General features: G+C 47.5%; 2 protein-coding genes across 2 annotated transcripts in view; both read right to left on the reverse strand.

Moving 5' to 3' along the window:
• Positions 1-416: 416 nt before the first annotated feature.
• SP5 (Sp5 transcription factor) lies at positions 417-2,789 on the reverse strand. Its single transcript, XM_053359874.1, has 2 exons — positions 2,229-2,789; positions 417-1,531 (listed from the first exon to the last, which is right to left on the reverse strand). The coding sequence occupies exons 1-2, from the start codon at positions 2,277-2,279 to the stop codon at positions 440-442; spliced, it is 1,143 nt and encodes a 380-aa protein (XP_053215849.1). The 5' UTR covers positions 2,280-2,789; the 3' UTR covers positions 417-439.
• Positions 2,790-6,220: 3,431 nt separating this feature from the next.
• The window catches only part of MYO3B (myosin IIIB), a 259,294-nt gene continuing 246,501 nt past the window's right edge, over positions 6,221-19,013 (reverse strand). Inside the window, exon 35 of the mRNA XM_053375945.1 lies at positions 6,221-6,865. The gene's annotated coding sequence lies outside the window, so the exon portion shown is untranslated. The remainder of the gene's footprint in view (positions 6,866-19,013) is intronic.

The following is a 19,013-nucleotide window of genomic DNA, read 5'->3' on the forward strand; positions in this document are numbered from 1 at the left end:
GACGTAAACGGACAGCTCCGACCCCCAGAGTTCCAAATCTTCTTAAGATGAGAGGCAGGATTCATTTGACCATTTCTGCTCCCAACATGAGGATCACATCCTGCATCTAGTCCCCTGAGGCCTGGGATCCGGTAGGCAGCAGCGTCACATTGGCTTCGATTCCGATATGGGATGATGCACCAACAACTGCTCCAAGCTCACGGAATACAGGCAGCTATGTTCAAAGGAGGTGTTTTTGTCCCCCCCCCCCTTTCCAGGCTGCCCAGACTTTCAAGGGTGGGTCCTGGGTTCAAGTCCTCCTCCCAGAAATCTCTGCAAAAGTGGAGTTCCCCAGACTCTCCCAGGCCTCTAAGATCTGCAAGGTGGATCTGGAGAGGGAACCCCAGGGCGCCTGGTGCCCCAGCTTTTAACCCAGGGAGGGCAGCTCAGGCGCAGGTTGTCACATGTCCCTGGGCTCCTCCCTTTTGACGGTGGCACACGCGTGTCCGTGTCCCGGCGCGGCGGCGGCCTTGAGGCGCTTGTTCTGGTGCGTCTTGACGTGCTTGGCCAGGTGGTCGCTGCGCATGAAGCGCTTGCCGCACTCGGCGCAGCCGAAGCGCTTCTCGCCGGTGTGAGTCCGCAGGTGCCTCTGCAGCTCGTCGGAGCGCGTGAAGCTCTTGCCGCAGAAGAGCCAGTTGCAGACGAAGGGCCGCTCGCCCGTGTGCCAGCGCAGGTGCGCCTTGAGGTGCGACGTCTTGCCGTACACCTTCCCGCAGCCGGGGATGTGGCACACGTGCTGCTTCTTCTTGCCCGGCTCGGATGAGGGCGCCCCGTCGGGGCCTCCGCCTCCACCTCCGGCCGCCGCCGCCTGGCAGTTGGGGCAGCGGCAGCGCCGGCACCTCCTGGCCGTGGCCGCCAGGGGCGCCTTGGGGTGCAGCAGCGCGGCTAGCTGCGTCTGGTACTGCGCCAGCTCCGACGGCGCCAAGACCAGGCCGCGCTGCAGGTTTCCCGCGAAGCGGTGCGCGCAGCCGCCCGCGCCGGGCGCCGCCTGCTGGATGCTCCACCAAGGGATGTCGTCGGGCGCCGGAGAGAGCTGGGGCGCCGGCGGCGGGGCCAGCAGGTTGGAGTAGCCCGGCGGCAGGGCCGCTTGGGCGGCGTAGGGCACGTAAGCGGCGGGCGGCGGAGCGCAGCTGGACGACAGCGCGCCCATGGACGGCGGCGGCGGCAGCATCTTGACGGGCGAGAACTCGTAGGGGTACGACGGGTCGGCCGGCGGCGTCAGCGGCAGCTCGTGGGCGCTGCCGAAGGCCGGCTGCGGGGTGAGGCCCAGGCTGGGCGGCGGCGGCAGGCCGCCCGGCGAGTGCGCCGGCATGTCGCTGCTCCACGGGTGGAAGATCCTGGACGGAGAGCCCAAGCTGGCCTCGTAGGACACCTGCAGGAAGTCCGACGGCGGGCCCGATGCGCCGGGCTGCCCGATGCGGCTACAGGTGGCGGCCAGTAAAGCCAGCGGCGAGTGCTTGGCCACGTCGGGGGAGGCGCTCGGAGTGCGGTCCTGCGGGAGACACGTCGTTAGTCGCCCGTCGCCCAGCTGCCTCCCCGCCCACCAACAAGCGGCCACCGGCCGCCTTCTGGCTCCCCAGCGGCCTCTCCCCCAAAGTTCAGCAGCGGCATCGCTTGCCCAGCACGTGGGCGGGGAAGTTTCCCAGGAAACTTCAGAGAGGGGGCGGGCTGGAGTCTGCCTCGATCAGCCCCCCGCCAAACGCTGCCACCCCACTTCCTCCCCTTTGAAACCGGTGCCACCCCGGGGATGCAGCTTCCCGCAGCGAGAAAGCAGCCCTCGCCCTTCCCCCGTCCACTTCAGCTTCGCCCTCCTTGCGAGGCTTGGCTGTAATCGGAGAGAGAAAACTTTTTCCTCCGATTCCAGGGCAGCCAGTCCCTCGAGCGAGCGCTAGGCGCGTATTCCCAAGCCAAGAAGTTTCTTCGCCAACCCAGAAGCCTCTCAACATTTCTACTTCATCAGCATCATAAACCCAAACGGGTATGGGAGTAGCACCTTACAGCTCACTTCCCCAGAAGGGGCGCACCGCGATCCTTCAACTTTGGGGAGTCCCCCAGCAAAGGCATCCCCTCCCTCCTCTCTGCCTCCTTGCGCCTGGATGTTCAAAAAGATGCGCCCAGTTTTTCTGGTCTTTCTTTTTACGCACCCCGTTCTCCTCCCCTCCACCTCCCGGCTCGACGGGGCGACTGACCTGGAGAAACGCTTGCAGAGAGTCGTTCCGAAGGACGGCCACGGCGGCCATGGCTACCGCGTCCGGGGCCAGGCGAGGCCAGGGGGGCGACGCCGCGGCATGGAGTCGCCAGGGGGAAGCCGGAAAGCTGCCCAGTTTCCTTCCTTCCTTCTCCCACCCACCCACTTTCAGATTTCCTCGCCTTCTGCACCCCCCTCCACTAGGCAGGCAGCCCCGGCTCAGCGCGATCTCCGCGGACTGTCTGCCTGCGCCAGGATCACCTCCAAGAATTTGATAAGGACTTTGCTGGGCCGCCAGCCAGTCAGAAGGAAGATTTATGGCTTTGAAGTTTGCCGCTACCCAATCATCAAAGAATAGCGGCTCTTTCAGAAGCGAAAGCAAATCCTTTGAATCCACAAAGCTCCTATGGTGTGTTTGTTGGTCTGGATAAAAGAGCTGATTATTAGGGGGGATGGGAAGGGAGGAGATAAAGGCGGGACAATTAATGAAGTAATCACTATGTGGGAAATGTATATACACAAATAATTGGATTTTCTTGATCAAAGGGTCCTTTACCGCCTGGAGACCCCTCTCACTCGACGTGCAAGACATTGCATCTCAACCCCGCCCAACCCCCAGCTTCCCATCCCTCAAAAAAGAAAAGAAAAAGTATATTAAGATTAAGGATTTGTAGCAGAGCCCTAAAAGGGACAATACTTCTTCGTAATCTTCAGTTACATCAGCCCCGGGTTTCCCTGTTCGACTACTGTATATCGTTTGCCAATAGTTTTATTGTCACCAAATGACTTAAAAGTTCACTTATTTGTAAATAACTTTTGAGCGCGTTGGCAAGTCGCAGCCCGACAGGAAAAGTTCTTACACTTTGTGGGGCCTGATTTTCTGGAGAATACAAGCGAGAACAGGAACAATCAGCAAATACATCATTTTGCGCCCCTTCCTTTGCTCTTCTGTGATCGGGGCTTTGCCAACGCTTTGTTATGCTGCAACCAGCATGATTTCTCCCCTTGTTAAAAACTGGGAGTGCAATACCAAAAGTGTTGGGTTTTTTTCCTTCCTCCCCCCATACCCCAGTGGAATGAATTTGGTTTAATGAATACCTTTGGGGGAAGAAATTCCTATTTTCTATGCAGGAGATGTGGTTTCTGGTGGTCTGCAAGAACTCCAAAATATAAGTTGAGTTCTGAACAGCTCTTAGAGTAGGAAATCCGACCAAACTTTAACAGACCTGTTTCTTACACTACCCTCAACCGAAACACGTTCAATTACAGCTCCTTCTCTTTACCATCTCCTGGGACCCCCCGGGGGGGGGAGCACTTGCGGCAGCGTCGGGGGAGTCGACGTGAAACGCAACGCAATTTGAAAGTTGCATTGGAAGCACTGGGTCTTGCGCTTCCTAGGTGGTACGTTAAGGCTGCAAAAAGAAGCGCATAAGCTTGCGAACCATTCCCAGCCAAATCCTCCGGAGCCCCTTCTTCCAAACACTTTCTCAGAACCTGAGCGCGCTTGTCTTTATATTTGCCAAGGAAAGAAGTGATGCTCCAAAGCCTTTTCCAGCCTCTCTCTGCAAACGAAGCCCAGAACAAGCAACCTGGTGATGATTTTGGGCTGCCTTTTCTCTACTCGATCCTGGATCGCTTAAAAACCTGGCACTTCTGATCGGGCGCACAGAGAGAGAGTAGTAGTTAAAAATCACTAATGCGTTTTTTTGGGGGGAGGGGGGCTTTCAAAAGTTTGGCCGTCGTATGCAATTTCCTGGGCGTCTGCTTGAGAGCTGTTGGGTCTATCCGGCCTCGGGAGATCCCAAGCGAGATCCCTTGACTGGGGAGATCCATCTGATGCTTGGCCACGTGCCAAGGCGGGCTTCCCAGGGAAGGAGGGGTGGGTCGGTGGTGGGGGGTCCGCGTGGCCCTGCGCCTCCCCCTCGAGCTGGCCTTTCTCCCACTTCCCCACAGGTAACCCGATCTCGCCCAGCAGCGGGTTGGATGCCATTGTCTTCGCGTTGCCACTGAAACCTTTTTTTTTTTTAAACGCCCCGCACAGAGAGATCTTTATCTGGCCTCCCCGTACAAACACAACCCGTGGCCTCTCCAAAGACTTCCAAAGAGTTTTGCAGGGCCTCCAAACGCATCGGTGCCTTTGAAGGGATTAAAGGGCCGAGCCCCTCTCCCACGGCTCCATATGGAGTCCCGGGGAGAAGGGGAAGCCCCCTCCCTCTCCGCCCAGCCTCCCCGTCGGGCCTCCGCCTCCCTGACGACGAATGCAGGCACCCACCGCATAGCGGGGGCAGCCACGGCCCATCCTTGCCTGGTGACTTGTAACTGCTTAATCGGAATCGATACTCCGGAGATGCCGGCAGACGTGGGAAGAGGAAAAGGAGAGGTCGATGCTGCCTGCCCTCCTGCGCAAAAAAAGGCCTTTTATCCATAATCCCAGCAACCAGACAACACAGTATTAGTATTTGAAAAGTTATACGCCCTATATCATACCCTCCAACATTTCTCTGGTGAAAATAGGGACATCCTGTTCAATTATAATTGTACCCCACCCATCTGACATATAAAAACTTCCCTATGCAGTGGTACCTCAGGTTACATACGCTTCAGGTTACATACTCCACTAACCCAGAAATATTACCTCGGGTTAAGAACTTTGCTTCAGGATGAGAACAGAAATCGTGTTCTGGCGGCGCGGCGGCAGCAGGAGGCCCCATTAGCTAAAGTGGTGCTTCAGGTTAAGAACAGTTTCAGCTTAAGAACGGACCTCCGGAATAAATTAAGTTCTTAACCTGCTGTACCACTGTACAAGGTTGCCTTCAGGTGTCTTCTAAAGGTTGTATAGCTACTGAACTCCTTGGTTTGGGGGTCATATAACTCCATAAAGGTAAAGGAGCCCCTGACCTTTAGGTCCAGTCACGGACGACTCTGGGGTTGAGGCGCTCATCTTATTTACTGGCTGAGGGAGCCGGTGTTTGTCCGCAGACAGTTTTTCCAGGTCATGTGGCCAGCATGACTAAGCCGCTTCTGGGGAAACCAGAGCAGCGCATGGAAACACTGTTTACCTTCCCGCCGGAGCGGTACCTATTTATCTACTTGCACTTTGACGTGCTTTCGAACTGCTAGGTTGGCAGGAGCAGGGACCGAGCAACAGGAGCTCACCCCGTCGCGGGGATTCGAACTGCCAACCTTCTAATCAGCAAGCCCTAGGCTCTGTGGTTTAGACCACAGTGCTACCCGTGTCCCTTCACATAACTCCATACACTCCACCAATTCTCTGATGAAAATGGGGACGATGAAAAAGTGGGACAATCAGAAACTGGGGCAGCTTTCTGTAAATCCAGGACTGTCCTTGGAAAATAGGGACACTTGGAGGGTCTGCTATATTATAGAATTGCAGAGTTGGAAGGACAACCAGGGTCATCTAAGTTCAACCCTCTGCAATGCAGGAACCTTTATGGCCCAACCTGGGGCTCAAACCCACAACCCTGAAATTAAAGAGCCTCACGCAATGTTTCTGAATGATCATGGAATGAATGGGCGTCCTTCAAACGGCTTCTGGAGAAGTTTTGGCTGCAGGTGTTGCTTGAATGAAACCGGGATTCCATGTTGTAGAAAAGCACAGCTAAAGATGATCTGTTTCCTCCAAAGTGAGCGCACCAGTTTCAGTGGGATTTACTCCCAAGGAAGTATGGATAAATTTGCAGTCTAACAGTGCAATTCTATACCTGCCTATTCAGAAATAAAACCCACTGAGGTCAGTGGGACTTAGTACATAGATGTATAGGATAGCCTTGTAAAATAGGATGAATTGGTGTGTATTGGGTGTGTGTGTGTGTGAAGTGGGTGTCTGGGCTTTGGAGCAAATCAAATGAGACAGAATACCTCAGGGTGGCAATCATTTGCTGCCTGTTCAGTTACTTTTGGGAAATAAGTGCATTCCACTCCTCTTAAATAGGGTCAAAATTAATTGCTTTTTTTAAAAAAGGCCTTAGAAGATCACAATGCTATATCTTTATTTCACAAATTTGTTTTCCGTCTTTGGGAGATACACAGGTACATCAAGGCCAAATATTTGCTCAATATTACACAAAAGCAGGAAAAGAGACACAGCAGGAATTAAAAAATAATAAGAATTAAGAGAACATCAAGTGCCCAGACAAGTAACAGTGCAGTCCTATGCACGTCTACTGCGAAGGAAGTCCCAGTTATGTGTGTACCGCATTGCGGTCTTAGCTTGCAATCTTCTGCATACTTTACTTGACAGTGGAACTCAGTAGGGCTTACATCCAAGTAGACACACATATAAGATTGTGAGGCAAATGCAAGAGAGGACGGGGAGCAACCTTAACTCCTTGTTCTCTGGTCTAGGATACTCCACAAGTAAACGGCAGCCGCAGGTTGAGGGTTTCCAACTTGGCCACAGAGAAGAGAAAGTTATCTAGAAGCCCATGTTGTCGTGGCCTCAGCCTGGGTGGGATAAGAGGGCAGCAGCAAGGCAAAGCTACTGACCTGTCTCCCTAGAGACAGCAGTAGTAAGAAGGTGATGGGTTTAGGCTTCTTGGCGGTCTTCCCTTCCCTGAAGAGGCATCTCCACCCACTTTCTTCTTCTTCACCCCACAGGGAAAAGGGGACAAAGGCAGTCTGGAGAGAAGGAGAGCAAAGAGGTGGTTAATTTTCCAAGGTCACTCAGCAAAGAGAATCTGGAGTACTGCCAGGAAATTCACACACAGTGCTTTCCCATAAAGCTCAAACTCTCCAGAGTTGTTTTTTTAAAGCAGTAGCTTTTACAGTTTTCTTACATTTATATTCCATTTTTCTTCTATTGTGGAACCCAAGGCATATGTGGTTCCCAGGCTGACTCTCACCTGGACACTAAGCAGACCTGGACCAACTTACCGTATTTTTCGTTCTATAAGACGCACCAGATCACAAGGCACACCTAGTTTTTGGAGGAGGAAAACAAGAAAAAAATATTCTGAATCTCAAGTGCAGTGAAAGCAGCAATCCCTCTTGCTGTTCTGGCTTCTGTGATAGCTGCACAGCCTGCATTCACTCCATAAGACGCACACACATTTCCCATTACCTTTTAGGAGGGAAAAAGTGAGTCTTATAGAGCAAAAAAATACGGTAAGTTTCAGCCAGGTGGATGCCTCACGCACCTTCAGACTATGCCCTGGGAACAAATAATCCCACCTATTGGGATGTTACAGTAGTGGATTTCCTGCATTGGCAGAAGGTTTCATTTCATTTCACTTTTAATTGGTGTACTGCCTTTGTATATTACTACACACAAGGTGGATTGCAAGCTAAAGAGACAACAAAGATCACACCCTTTATTAACAATCTGATCCCATTCAAAAATAAAATACGATAATAAAAAAACTCTAAAATAAACAACTTATATCAAATAAAGCAATATTCAATAATCCATTAGAATGTAAGAGTATACAATAAAATTAAATATCAGCAAATAATAAACAGTAAGTGTGGGTGGATGTTAAAGAATCCCACCCCCTCCACAATGGCAAATGCAAAATGTGAAAACTTCGCAAAAAGACTTAGACAGAAGCCAAATACCAAGCACTCATGAAGAATTCAACAAGTTAAGCTTTTTCTAGCATGAAAATACAATTACAGTAGAACCTCGGTTCTTGAACCGCTCCATTCCCAAATGTTTCAGCTCCTGAATGTTGAAAACCTGGAAGTAAATGTTCCAGTTTTTGAACGTTCCTCGGAACCTGAACATCTGACGCGGCTTCCGATCTGCCAAAAGCCTAGCTGTCAGCCAATTGGAAACTGCGCCTTAGAATTTGAACGTTTCAGAAGTTGAACGTCCTTCTGGAACAGATTACATTTGACTTCTAAGGTTCCATTGTATGGGAACAGCTTCACCTATTTGCATTCTGTCTGCCAGACATTTTATTGCATGTGTGGCCTCTGATTTATTTTGGAGCCCTCCAACTGCAAAAGATGCATATGACACAAAGGAAATACAATTTTTATACAAATCTGTGTTGTCTTTTGCAAGTGGGTCAGAGGCCCCGATTTACATACAGTGTACTGGGCCCAGAAAATCCTGCTGGCACCTCTGCATAACCAAATTCCCAATTACCGCTTGCAACGTTTGCTGGAATATACCTTGAGCATCCAATCTAAAGTAATGATATGTATCTAGAGATAATATGTATATACTTCGTTGGACTGGTGACATTGTACAGATGCCTGATTATCATCTTCCAAAGCGACTACTCTATTCCGAACTTAAAAATGGAAAGCGTAATGCCGGTGGTCAACAAAGGAGGTTTAAAGACTGTCTCAAGGCAAATCTAAAAAAATGTAGTATAAACACTGACAACTGGGAAACACTGGTCTGTGAGCGCTTCAGTTGGAGATCAGCCTTTACCAAAGGTGTCATGGGCTCTGAAGACACTCAAACTCAGGATGCAATGGAGAAATGTGCTAAGAGGAAGGCACGCTTGGCAAACCCTCACCGTGATCAACTCCCGCCCATAAACCTATGCCCCCACTGTGGAAGGACGTGTGGATCCAGAATTGGCCTCCACTGTCACTTACAGACTCACTGTTAAAACGGTGTTTGTGGAAGATAATCTTACTCGGCTTCGAGTGATCGCCAAAGAAGAAGAAGACTTTTGCACCGCAATGAATCTTAAAAAAAAATAATTTGCAAGGTTGACTAACCTAAACATAGGTCACAACTAAAAACAAGCTAAAAGCTGAAGCTACTCTAAGAGTTGGATGCTTCTGTGTATTGAATTTGCTGACTGCACAGTTACCCAACTGATTCTGAATGAGTCAAACTTCATTATGAACCTTCAAGAAAACACATGAGGTTGTCTCCAAGTAAGTAATGCCCACTGAAATTAACAGACCTAAGTTGGTCATGTCCATTAATCTCAAGGCATCTACTCTGAGTAGTAATAACACAGGCTGTAACCCTTGGAATTGTTAATAAACCACAATATCCTATTATGGGTATGAAGTGATTTGCTCTAATGAAACCAAACTGCTGTTGTGGTGATTTCCTCTAGCTTCATTCACCAGAGGTTCCCTTAAGAGACTGTATTGCAATCCTGTGTTTCATACACCTGTGGGAAGCGGTCAGTGTTGAACCTTTGTTCAGTTCAGGGGCGTTTTCTTTCAAAGCACAGCTGATGTTGGCTAAGGAGAGGAGAGCAGCAATGGTTTGCCTGAATGCAAATAATTATTAAAGTTAGCATTCTCATTGCCGCATCAAATATTTGCAACGCAGCAAATACACACCTTGTCGACAAATGGAGCGTTTCAGAAGGAATTTGCACATGGTACATTTTGAAATGAAAACCTCAAGGAAACAAACAACTATCTGACTTTTAACAAGACATCTGAAGGCAGCCCTGGTTAGGGAAGTTTTTAACGTCTAATGTTTTATTGTATTTTTAATATTTTGTTGGAAGCCGCCCAGAACCTGCCTCACATCTGACTTCCGAAAGCTGGTTCACAGTGCTACAGCATTCAACAGCTGGGAATGCGATTGAGAAACCATTCTATATCCATAACTTAGTAGAGAAAACATTCTATCTATCCTTGCATGTAGCAACAATTGGTACTTTGTTATTTACCATATTTTCCCACCTTGACCGAAATGTGTCAGCGAGGGGCAGGGGGAGCTTTTGACCATGAATAACAGTAGAGACCCTGCACTGAACTTGACGCTTGTGCAGAAACAAGCTGTTTCCCTTACATTTTCCTCTCTTTATCACTTGGATTAACGAAGTTACTTGTCATAAACTTACCTCCACATTCAGAGCAAGAGCATTCTTATTCTGGAAAAAAACCACACCTGTTACTGGCAGAGTAATCTATCATCCATAAATCAGGAGATCTCCAAAGGAACCTCCTGCTTTTAAGCTGTCTCAGCAGAGAAACTAATTTTTAAGATGTTCAGAGCCTTGTTTAAGCAACCCTCTGGCACAAGAGCAGAACAAAGCATTAGGTTTAAAGGCTTCCTTCAGATTACTTTATCTCACAATCAGTAGAGATGAGCAAACTTTCCACCTCAGCCTTTTTGCCACATTGCTTACCTCCTAGCAGGAGGGTCTTCTCTTCGTCTTGTGAATTTACAGCCATTATTCTGGGCTGGCTACCTTTTACTTCTTGCTCTGTGTTTTTTTTATGGTCCTCACAAAGGCTCTGATGTCAGCACTCATAAAAATTAGCCGCCTCTTCCCGCCACTGCTCTCTTTGCAGGAGAACTAAGCTGAAAAGAGTCTCATATGTTTCTGACATAAGCTTTGTTTATGTTTGTTATTAACCTACTGCCTACCAGAGAATTCTTGCTTTTCCCTGTAGGTTTCTTCTTCCATTTGATCTTATGGGAGATACCGTATTTTTTGCTCTATAAGACTCACTTTTTCCCTCCTAAAAAGTAAGGGGAAATGTGTGTGCGTCTTATGGAGCGAATGCAGGCTGCGCAGCTATCCCAGAAGCCAGAACAGCAAGAGGGATTGCTGCTTTCACTGTGCAGCGATCCCTCTTGCTGTTCTGGCTTCTGAGATTCAGAATTTTTTTTTTCTTGTTTTCCTCCTCCAAAAACTAGGTGCGTCTTGTGGTCTGGTGCGTCTTACAGAGCGAAAAATATGGTAATTATAATTCGGGGGCATCAATCCAAAGCAAGTTGGTTGTTCTTAACTTCCACTGAAATCAGTGAGGTAATCGCAACTAACAGGTTCTGTTGATCTCAAAGGAGAGTTACAGTGCAAACTTGCTTTACTGAAATAAATGTTAAACGTACGGGGTTTGCGCTCATTCCTGATATGCTTCTGGAGCCAATTCAGGGCTTGCTGTATAAAGCTTTGCATGACTCAGAACCTAGATACCTGATGGAATGCCTCTCCCAGTAGGGTCCTGTCTGCTTGTCAAGTACAGTGGTACCCCGGGTTAAGAACTTAATTCATTCCGGAGGTCCATTCTTAACCTGAAGCACCACTTTAGCTAATGGGGCCTCCTGCAGCCACCACGCCGCTGGAGCACGATTTCTATTCTCACCCTGAAGCAAAGTTCTTAACCTGAGGTATTATTTCTGGGTTAGCGGAGTCTGTAACCTGAAGCGTATGTAACCCGAGGTACCACTGTACTGGAGAGGCCTTCTTTGACGTCTCACATCTGGGGCCGTTGATATGAGAAATGGCTCTTTCAGAGGTGACATTCCAAACATGGAATAACCTCCCTTTGGAAGTTCAGCAGAACTGCTATCCACACAGCACCAACTCAGTATTTATTTCCCTAGGCTTTTAAGTGTTGCGATTTTACGGAGCCATCCACAGCTTTTGTTGGCTTTATGAGTATTGGTTTCATCCGCTCCTCTTGTGACATGTATTGCTTTTGTTGTTTTTATAGGCTTGTAACCCACCCTGGGGTCAAGAATGTTGAATGGCAGGGTTTTTATTTTTTAAAAAAGTAATAAAATAAAATAAATCCTATTCCTTTATTGGGAGGAATTGCAAAACAACTAGACTATTGGCAGTCCAGAGAACTGACACTATGGGGCATAACAACAACAACAACATCAACAACAACTATTGTTATGATGATGATGATGATGTCACCCATAAGACTGGGTTACCCCAGCCAATCTGAGAGGCTCCCAACCCAAAATAGTAAAAACACAATACATCAAACACTAAAAACTTCCCTGAACAGCACAGGCTTCAAATGTCTTTTTAAAAGCACACAGCTGTATATCTGCTTGACATCAGCTGGGAGAGTGCGACTCCTGAGAAGGCCCTCTGCCTGGTTCCTTGTAACCTCACCTCTCTCAAAGGGAGACATCAGAAGGCCCCTGGACCTGGACCTCAGTGTCCGGGCTGGATGATGGGGGTGGAGGCACTCCTTTGGGTATACAGGGCTGAAGCAATTTATACATTTATATATTAACAATTATTGTTAATAAGAGAGATGGATGGCTGATCCTTGGATTGCTTTCCAAGAGAGGTCCCTGGGGCTCATGATTCATATAGACCAGAGGTGGCCAACTCCCAAGAGACTGTGATCTACTCGCAGAATTAAAAGCTGGCAATGATCTACTGTTGAGCTTTTTTTAGGAAGGGAAGCCCCATTTTGGGGGGGGTTCAGGGCAAAGTTGTTGAGCTTTTTTTCAGGAGGAAGAAAGCCCCAATTTTTTAAAATTCAAGCCTAAGGGAACAGACACTCTCCAACAGAGCGCTGGGGAAACAAAGCCTCACTGAGTAAACTCCATCTTCTGCTCTGCAGGTTGTGAAACAATGGAGAGCAGTGTAAGGGGGCGGGGCTGGATTCTATTTTACCAATGCTAAGGAAAGGGAACCAGCGATCGACCGCGATCTACCAAAACCTCCCAGGAATGTACCAGTAGATCATGATTGACCTGTTGGACTTCCCTGATATAGACCAAAGTGACACTGAAATTGACTGACCTGGGCCTTCCTGAATTGTGGTTAAATATGCTAAATAATACTGTTGACCATTTTAAAGCATATTTTCTTTCAAATGGCTATATATTTCAAAGGGCTATATATTTTCTTTCAAATGGCTATCACTTCTGTATAGCAAAAGACATGCCTGATGTGTACATACCATCATGTATAATAAGCACATGTGAGTATTTTACTGCTTGGCCATTAAAGGTAAAGGTAAAGGGACCCCTGTCCATTAGGTCCAGTCACAGACGACTCTGGGGTTGCGGTGCTCATCTCGCTTTATTGGCCGAGGGAGCCGGCGTACAGCTTCCGGGTCATGTGACCAGCATGACTAAGCCGCTTCTGGCGAACCAGAGCAGCACACGGAAACGCCATTTACCTTCCCTCCGGAGCGGTACCTATTTATCTACTTGCACTTGATGACTTGATGTGCTTTTGAACTGCTAGGTTGGCAGGAGCTGGGACTGAACAACGGGAGCTCACCCTGTCGTGGGGATTCGAACCACCGACCTTCTGATCGGCAAGCCCTAGGCTCTGTGGTTTAGACCACAGCGCCACCCTTAAACGTGGGTAAATAGCTAAGTGTGTGTCTGTCATGTGTGCGACAATATATGTACGGTACTCTTTATCCAGGTAGGAAATTTGTCATGTGTGATGTGGTCCAAGGAATGGTTAGAAACCTGTAGTTTGCAAACCTTAGCACACTGCGAGAAATTGCAACTCTGAAAGCTATCACCCTGATGTAATTCTGATGCTCCCAGGGCACTTATCTGCCTAGGTAGCACCATTCATTTCAGTGGAGGAGGAAACAGATTCACACATGCAAAGGACTGCATGCCTCAGAGGTCCAATGTCCATAAGCAGCTGCTGAGCTAAATATAAATAATTCTGGTGGCACCAGCTTTCTTTCATCTCAGTAGCTGGCACATTAAGTGATACCGCTATCTTTTTTTACTAGCTGAAAAATTATAAACACATTTCAGAGTGATCCAAATGTGTCTCAATCTAGAGGTAATTTGTTATAAAATGCAAACCACTTTGTGCAATCTGGGAAAGCCCATGGGGAAAATAATTTATCCCAGCTGAGATCTGTGGTTTGCCACAGGAGAATGAGCTCCAGTAAAGGATACTTCTGTTGCTTCTCTTAAGAAATTCCAACCCTAGACACTAGAGTTATTTACCTACAGCAAATGTGCAGGGTTTGGAAAATGTGAGAAAGTATAAATGTGCAGTAAATCAATGTGCAGCTTATATGCAGAAGCTATCTTCCACAGGAGATGCATGGAGTATATTTTTTATAGATGTGAACAATATGTTACAAGCTTATAAAAGCTGTCATGAATTGCTGGATAGCAATAATAATAATAATAATAATAATAATAATAATAATAATTGCATTTCTATCCTCCCCCCTTCCCCATTGTAAAGGTCAAGGACCCCTGGACTGAAGTCCAGTCAAAGGCGACTATGGGGTTGCGTCGCTCATCTCGCTTTCAGGCCAAGGGAGCCAGCATTTGTCCACAGACAGCTTTCCGGGTCATGTGGCCAGCATGATTAAACCAGAGCGCATAGAAACACTGTTTACCTTCCTGTTGCAGTGGTACCTATTAATCTACTTGCACTGGTGTGCTTTCGAACTGCTAGGTTGGCAGGAGCTGGGACAGAGCAACGGGAGCTCACTCCGTCGCAAGGATTCAAACCGCCGACCTTCTGATTGGCAAGCCCAAGAAGCTCAGTGGTTTAGACCACAGCGCCACCCGTGTCCCTTTGCCCTCTCTTTAAAGCAGCCCTCTCTCACGAAACTACAGGGGAAACCCCAAAATTTTACAAGGGAAGTAGGAGCAGGCTTGGGGAAGCTCCGTGCTTTGTAGGAGTCCTAAAAATATCTGCAAAAGGGAGAATCCTCTCTGAGCAGCCTAATGTGGACTGAGCATGCTCAGTGCCCAAAGAATGCTATCTCACTGATAGGATAACTGGCACAGGGAACAGGACAGAATATTCTGAAAGACGGCATGGTGGACAAGTAGAGTTGTTGAGCAGGAGCCCTCTGCACTATAACAAATTATTACAGGCCCCACTTGGGTTTTTCTGTTACATATCCCATTTTCTATTACTATTTCTTACACATTTAACCTTTATCAGCCTGTTTATCGGCTTTCAACGGATTAACTAAATGCTTAACAGTGTTACACTAGTATACACTAGTGGCCAAAATTGTGGAAACCTTTTGGGAAAAGGGTATTTCCGAGGTTTGATGGCTCATAACACCACTTAGTTTTGGAGTAATACCATAAAATTATATATTAGTGGAAAGGTAATTTAATGAAGAATGGAATGCAACAAAGTTTGCTCAATTATCTGTCTTCTATCAAAAGTTATAGTCAAATAACCATAAAAAGGAAGCACAACTAGGGAGGTGTGTGTGTTGCATGCCAAAGGTTGCGGGTTCAATCCCCTGCCACTGACAATCAAATAACTGGGTAATGAGTGTCAGAGAGACCCCTCCCCAAGACCTTGAGGGCCACCCAGCGTAGATAGATAATACTGGGGTAATGGTGGTTGAACTAGTTAATATGCCAAAACAGAATGCTATGCCAGAATTCAGGATTGCTTATCACCAAGGTGGATGCAACACTCATCAGGTGTAAAATCCATATTACAATCCTTGTACGTCTAAGCTTCTGTTCTGTAAGAATAAATGGATTTCTGGCTTCCCCTGCAAAGGCACATAGCCACAGCAGCCACCATTAACTCATCAGCATGTCCATTTGTGGCTGGCCATCGTGAGAACATGTTACAGGAATAGATTGGCTGCTAGCCTGATCAAAGGGACGCGGGTGGCCTAGCGCTTGCCAATCAGAAGGTCCCCGTGACGGGGTGAGCTCCCGTTGCTCAGTCCCTGCTCCTGCCAACCTAGCAGTTTGAAAGCACGTCAAAGTGCAAGTAGGTAAATAGGTACCGCTCCGGCGGGAAGGTAAACGGTGTTTCCGTGCGCTGCTCTGGTTCGCCAGAAGAGGCTTAGTCATGCTGGCCACATGACCTGGAAGCTGTACGCCGGCTCCCTCGGCCAGTAAAGTGAGATGAGCGCCGCAACCCGAGTCGGCCATGACTGGACCTAATGGTCAGGGGTCCCTTTACCTTTTTAGCCTGATCAAGCAGCCTTTTCTTTATGTTCTGATTCTCCTGGCTGCGAGGTAACAGCACCATTTACAATCCGATTAAAGCCCTCAATTTTAATCTGGAAGGAAACAGTCTGATGATGGACGATTTCATGCGCCCAGCCTTAAAAATACAGCTTGATGTTGTAGCACATGATGCAAACCATTGCAGAAATCGTTGCTTTTACTAGCCTAGACTAATGCGAAGTAACCAATGTAGTTCCTGGATTGCTACAGAAGTGGTCAGGGAGCTGGGCAAACGAGACTCGCAAGTTTGCTTCTGTAGCAAGTTTAACTGTTAGGCGCTCGGCAAATATTGAGGGGGGAGGAATATGTGCTGCACTGCACCCCTAACTTGAAAAGGAGTTTAGCTGCCTTGCTGCTGCAGTTTATTAAGGGCAAACAATCTAGGGCTTGTAATAGGCCTGTAGGCAGAACAAAGCCCTTGTCAAATGAAAGGGGTGGCCGCTCAGCTGGGGAGCATGTAAATGTGCAAAAAGAACCATTCCCTTCAAAGACACCAGACATGCTTTTTAAATAAAACATCTCTCACATAATTGAGACTTGCCACTTAAACTGTTGCATTAAGAATATTAATTAAAAAAAAAAAAGACACACAGAACTTCCCTGAAATGTTATTGATGAAAAAGCATATGGAGGGCTATCTCACTAGTGTCATCCCTGGAAGTAAAGAGGTCATGCATCAAAACTCTCAGTAGCATCCGCATGCTCAGAAAGGCAAGGTCAGCGGCGTTTCAGATGATTGAGTCCCATGAGTTCACTGAAGGATCCATTTTTCTCAGTGGGTTGCCTGAACCTTAAAAGAAGTTCGGTCTTATGGATAAAAATAGGTCATTTTTTGACTATTATTTTGCCACATGCTCATGCCTTAGCTACCAGCTCAATTTTTCATTCCACAGTTCATTTAAGATTTCTAATTAGACACCTCCTTTGCAAAGGCTGAAATTGAAATGACATATAAAGATAACAGTGTAATAAGTGTTTTCGTACACTGGCATACTGGGCCTTTATTTATCAGTGGAAAATAGACATTTGGAGTTGGGGGTGGGGAATCTCGATAAGCAGGGCAACATCCTCCATTAGATTCTTTCCCCCTTTTGCAATTCTTTATTATTATTATTATTTGTTAAAGGTTGACTTTAATACTTGGCAAAGACAACTGGGACAGATTTCTTGATTTTCCTCCCTCTCCCCTCTAGCCTAAAACCTCTCTGCCCCCTACTTCCCAAACTGCTACCACCAAAGAGTTTATTAAATGGCTGAAAAGGACAGCTGGTCGCGCCATCTGCTAAACTGCTTTTCAGGGGCCAAATGGAACAGGTTACACCTTCAGCCGGTGCCAAGTTCCCCCAATACTGCTCCTGCCTCTCTCTTTCCTCGCTCCCCACCGCAACAGCTCCTTCTGATAGCCTGTGGTAGCCTAATCTGAATTTCACGCTCTGGTTTTGCTCTCACTAATGTGTGAGCTTCTTATGTGTGCTTCTCGTACAGTTGCCGATATTACTTTTCAGTAACAAAAGCTATCCTTCTCCTTTCACAGCCGAGCTCATTTGCAATCAGCAGAATCCTGGGCTATTGGCTTTTCCTTTGGCAGATTCTGTATCATAAAGGAAACCCACAGAGAACTAATATCAGACTTAAAATTGGGGGGAGGCCCAGAGGAGGCCAGGAGCGATATTAGTGGTTTTGCCAATGACTTTTCTATAAATGCTAATAGAGGTAATTCAGATGGACCAACAAAGGCAGTGTCTGATGCGCTGCAGGTGTGAGAGGCTTGAAACAAAAGGGATCCTAACCCTAATGGTATTTCTGGTCATTAACAATTCTTTGATGTTCACACTCAAGGCTCCCTTTTATCTGGAAAGGGTGGGATTCTCCCACCCCCTTTAGTTAGCATGCAGCACTACCGAATCCTGCTCTTCCTTCTAGCCTTTAAAGTCCTCTGCAAAATGTTTATGCTAAGTTAGTTTCCGCAGCCCCTTTTTCTTCTTCTTCTTCTGTGCAACGATTTACAACCAAGTAAAATGGGAGAAAGCCTGCAAAGGTTATTATTAAAACATCAGCAAGTACTAATCATTAAGCCAGAGGATCAGATCGATAAAAAATAGCACTTAATGTTACTTTAATAAGGGTGAGGTTCCTGCACCAGGTTTTGGGGATGCACTTACCAGTGACCACAGTGGCGACCCTAAAACAGCAGCTCTGAAGAGCTGCATAGCATGTTTTCCTAGCTCTCCTTGAGGAAAACTAATTGCAAGTGGGTTTCACACGTTTCAGATTGATGCATTCCTGTATTACAAGGAGCTCATAATGGAATCGGCTTAAGAATGCTTCACTTTTAGCAAATGGACTTTTACTGCAATCTGCTTCTGATGCAGATTGAACAGTGACGGGGAACCTCCAGCCACAGGCTCAGCCAGGCTTTCAAGGGTCCCAGTTTGGCCTGTAATGCTGTTCTCCCCACGCCACACTCACCTGTGGGGCAGGTAAAGTGGGTCTGCAAGTGCTGCCAATCAGCACTTTCCCTGTGTGGTTTGTTTCCTAGAGCAGAGAAATCCAAATGGAGAAGTTCAAAGTGTTGGTGCTTTAAAGCCCTCAACGGCCTTGGCCCAGTGTACTCGAAGGAGCATCTCCACTCCTATCATCTGCCTGGACATTGAGGTCCAGCTCTGAGGGCCTTCTGGCAGTTCCCTCTCTGCAAGAAGTGAAGTTACAGGGAACCAGGCAGAGGGCCTTTTTGGTAGTGGCGCCCGCCCTATGGAATGCTTCAGGTTACATACACTTCAGGTTACAGACTCTGCTAACCCAGAAATATTACCTTGGGTTAAGAACATTGCTTCAGGATGAGAACAGAAATCATGCTCCGGCGGCACGGCAGCAGCAGGAGGCCCCATTAGCTAAAGTGGTGCTTCAGGTTAAGAACAGTTTCAGGTTAAGGACAGACTTCCGGAACGAATTAAGCATTTAACCCAAGGTACCACTGTATCTGACTTTTAGAAGACATCTGAAGGCTGCCCTGTTTAGGGAAGTTTTTAATGTCTGATGTTTTATTGGTTCATCATCATCATCATCATCATCATCATCATCATTAATTCTGTTGTGAGCTGCCCAGAGTGGCTGGGGAAACCCAGCCAGATTCGCGGGGTATAAATAATA

The sequence above is a fragment of the Podarcis raffonei genome, chromosome 1, assembly GCF_027172205.1.
Source record: "Podarcis raffonei isolate rPodRaf1 chromosome 1, rPodRaf1.pri, whole genome shotgun sequence".
In the NCBI taxonomy this organism is placed as follows: domain Eukaryota; kingdom Metazoa; phylum Chordata; class Lepidosauria; order Squamata; family Lacertidae; genus Podarcis; species Podarcis raffonei.

Coding starts and splice junctions, on each gene's coding strand:
- SP5 (XM_053359874.1), bottom strand. CDS start 2,279: ATGGCCGCCGTGGCCGTCCTTCGGAACGACTCTCTGCAAGCGTTTCTC. Junction 1,532..2,228: donor CTCTGCAAGCGTTTCTCCAG/GTCAGTCGCCCC, acceptor TGTCTCCCGCAG/GACCGCACTCCGAGCGCCTC.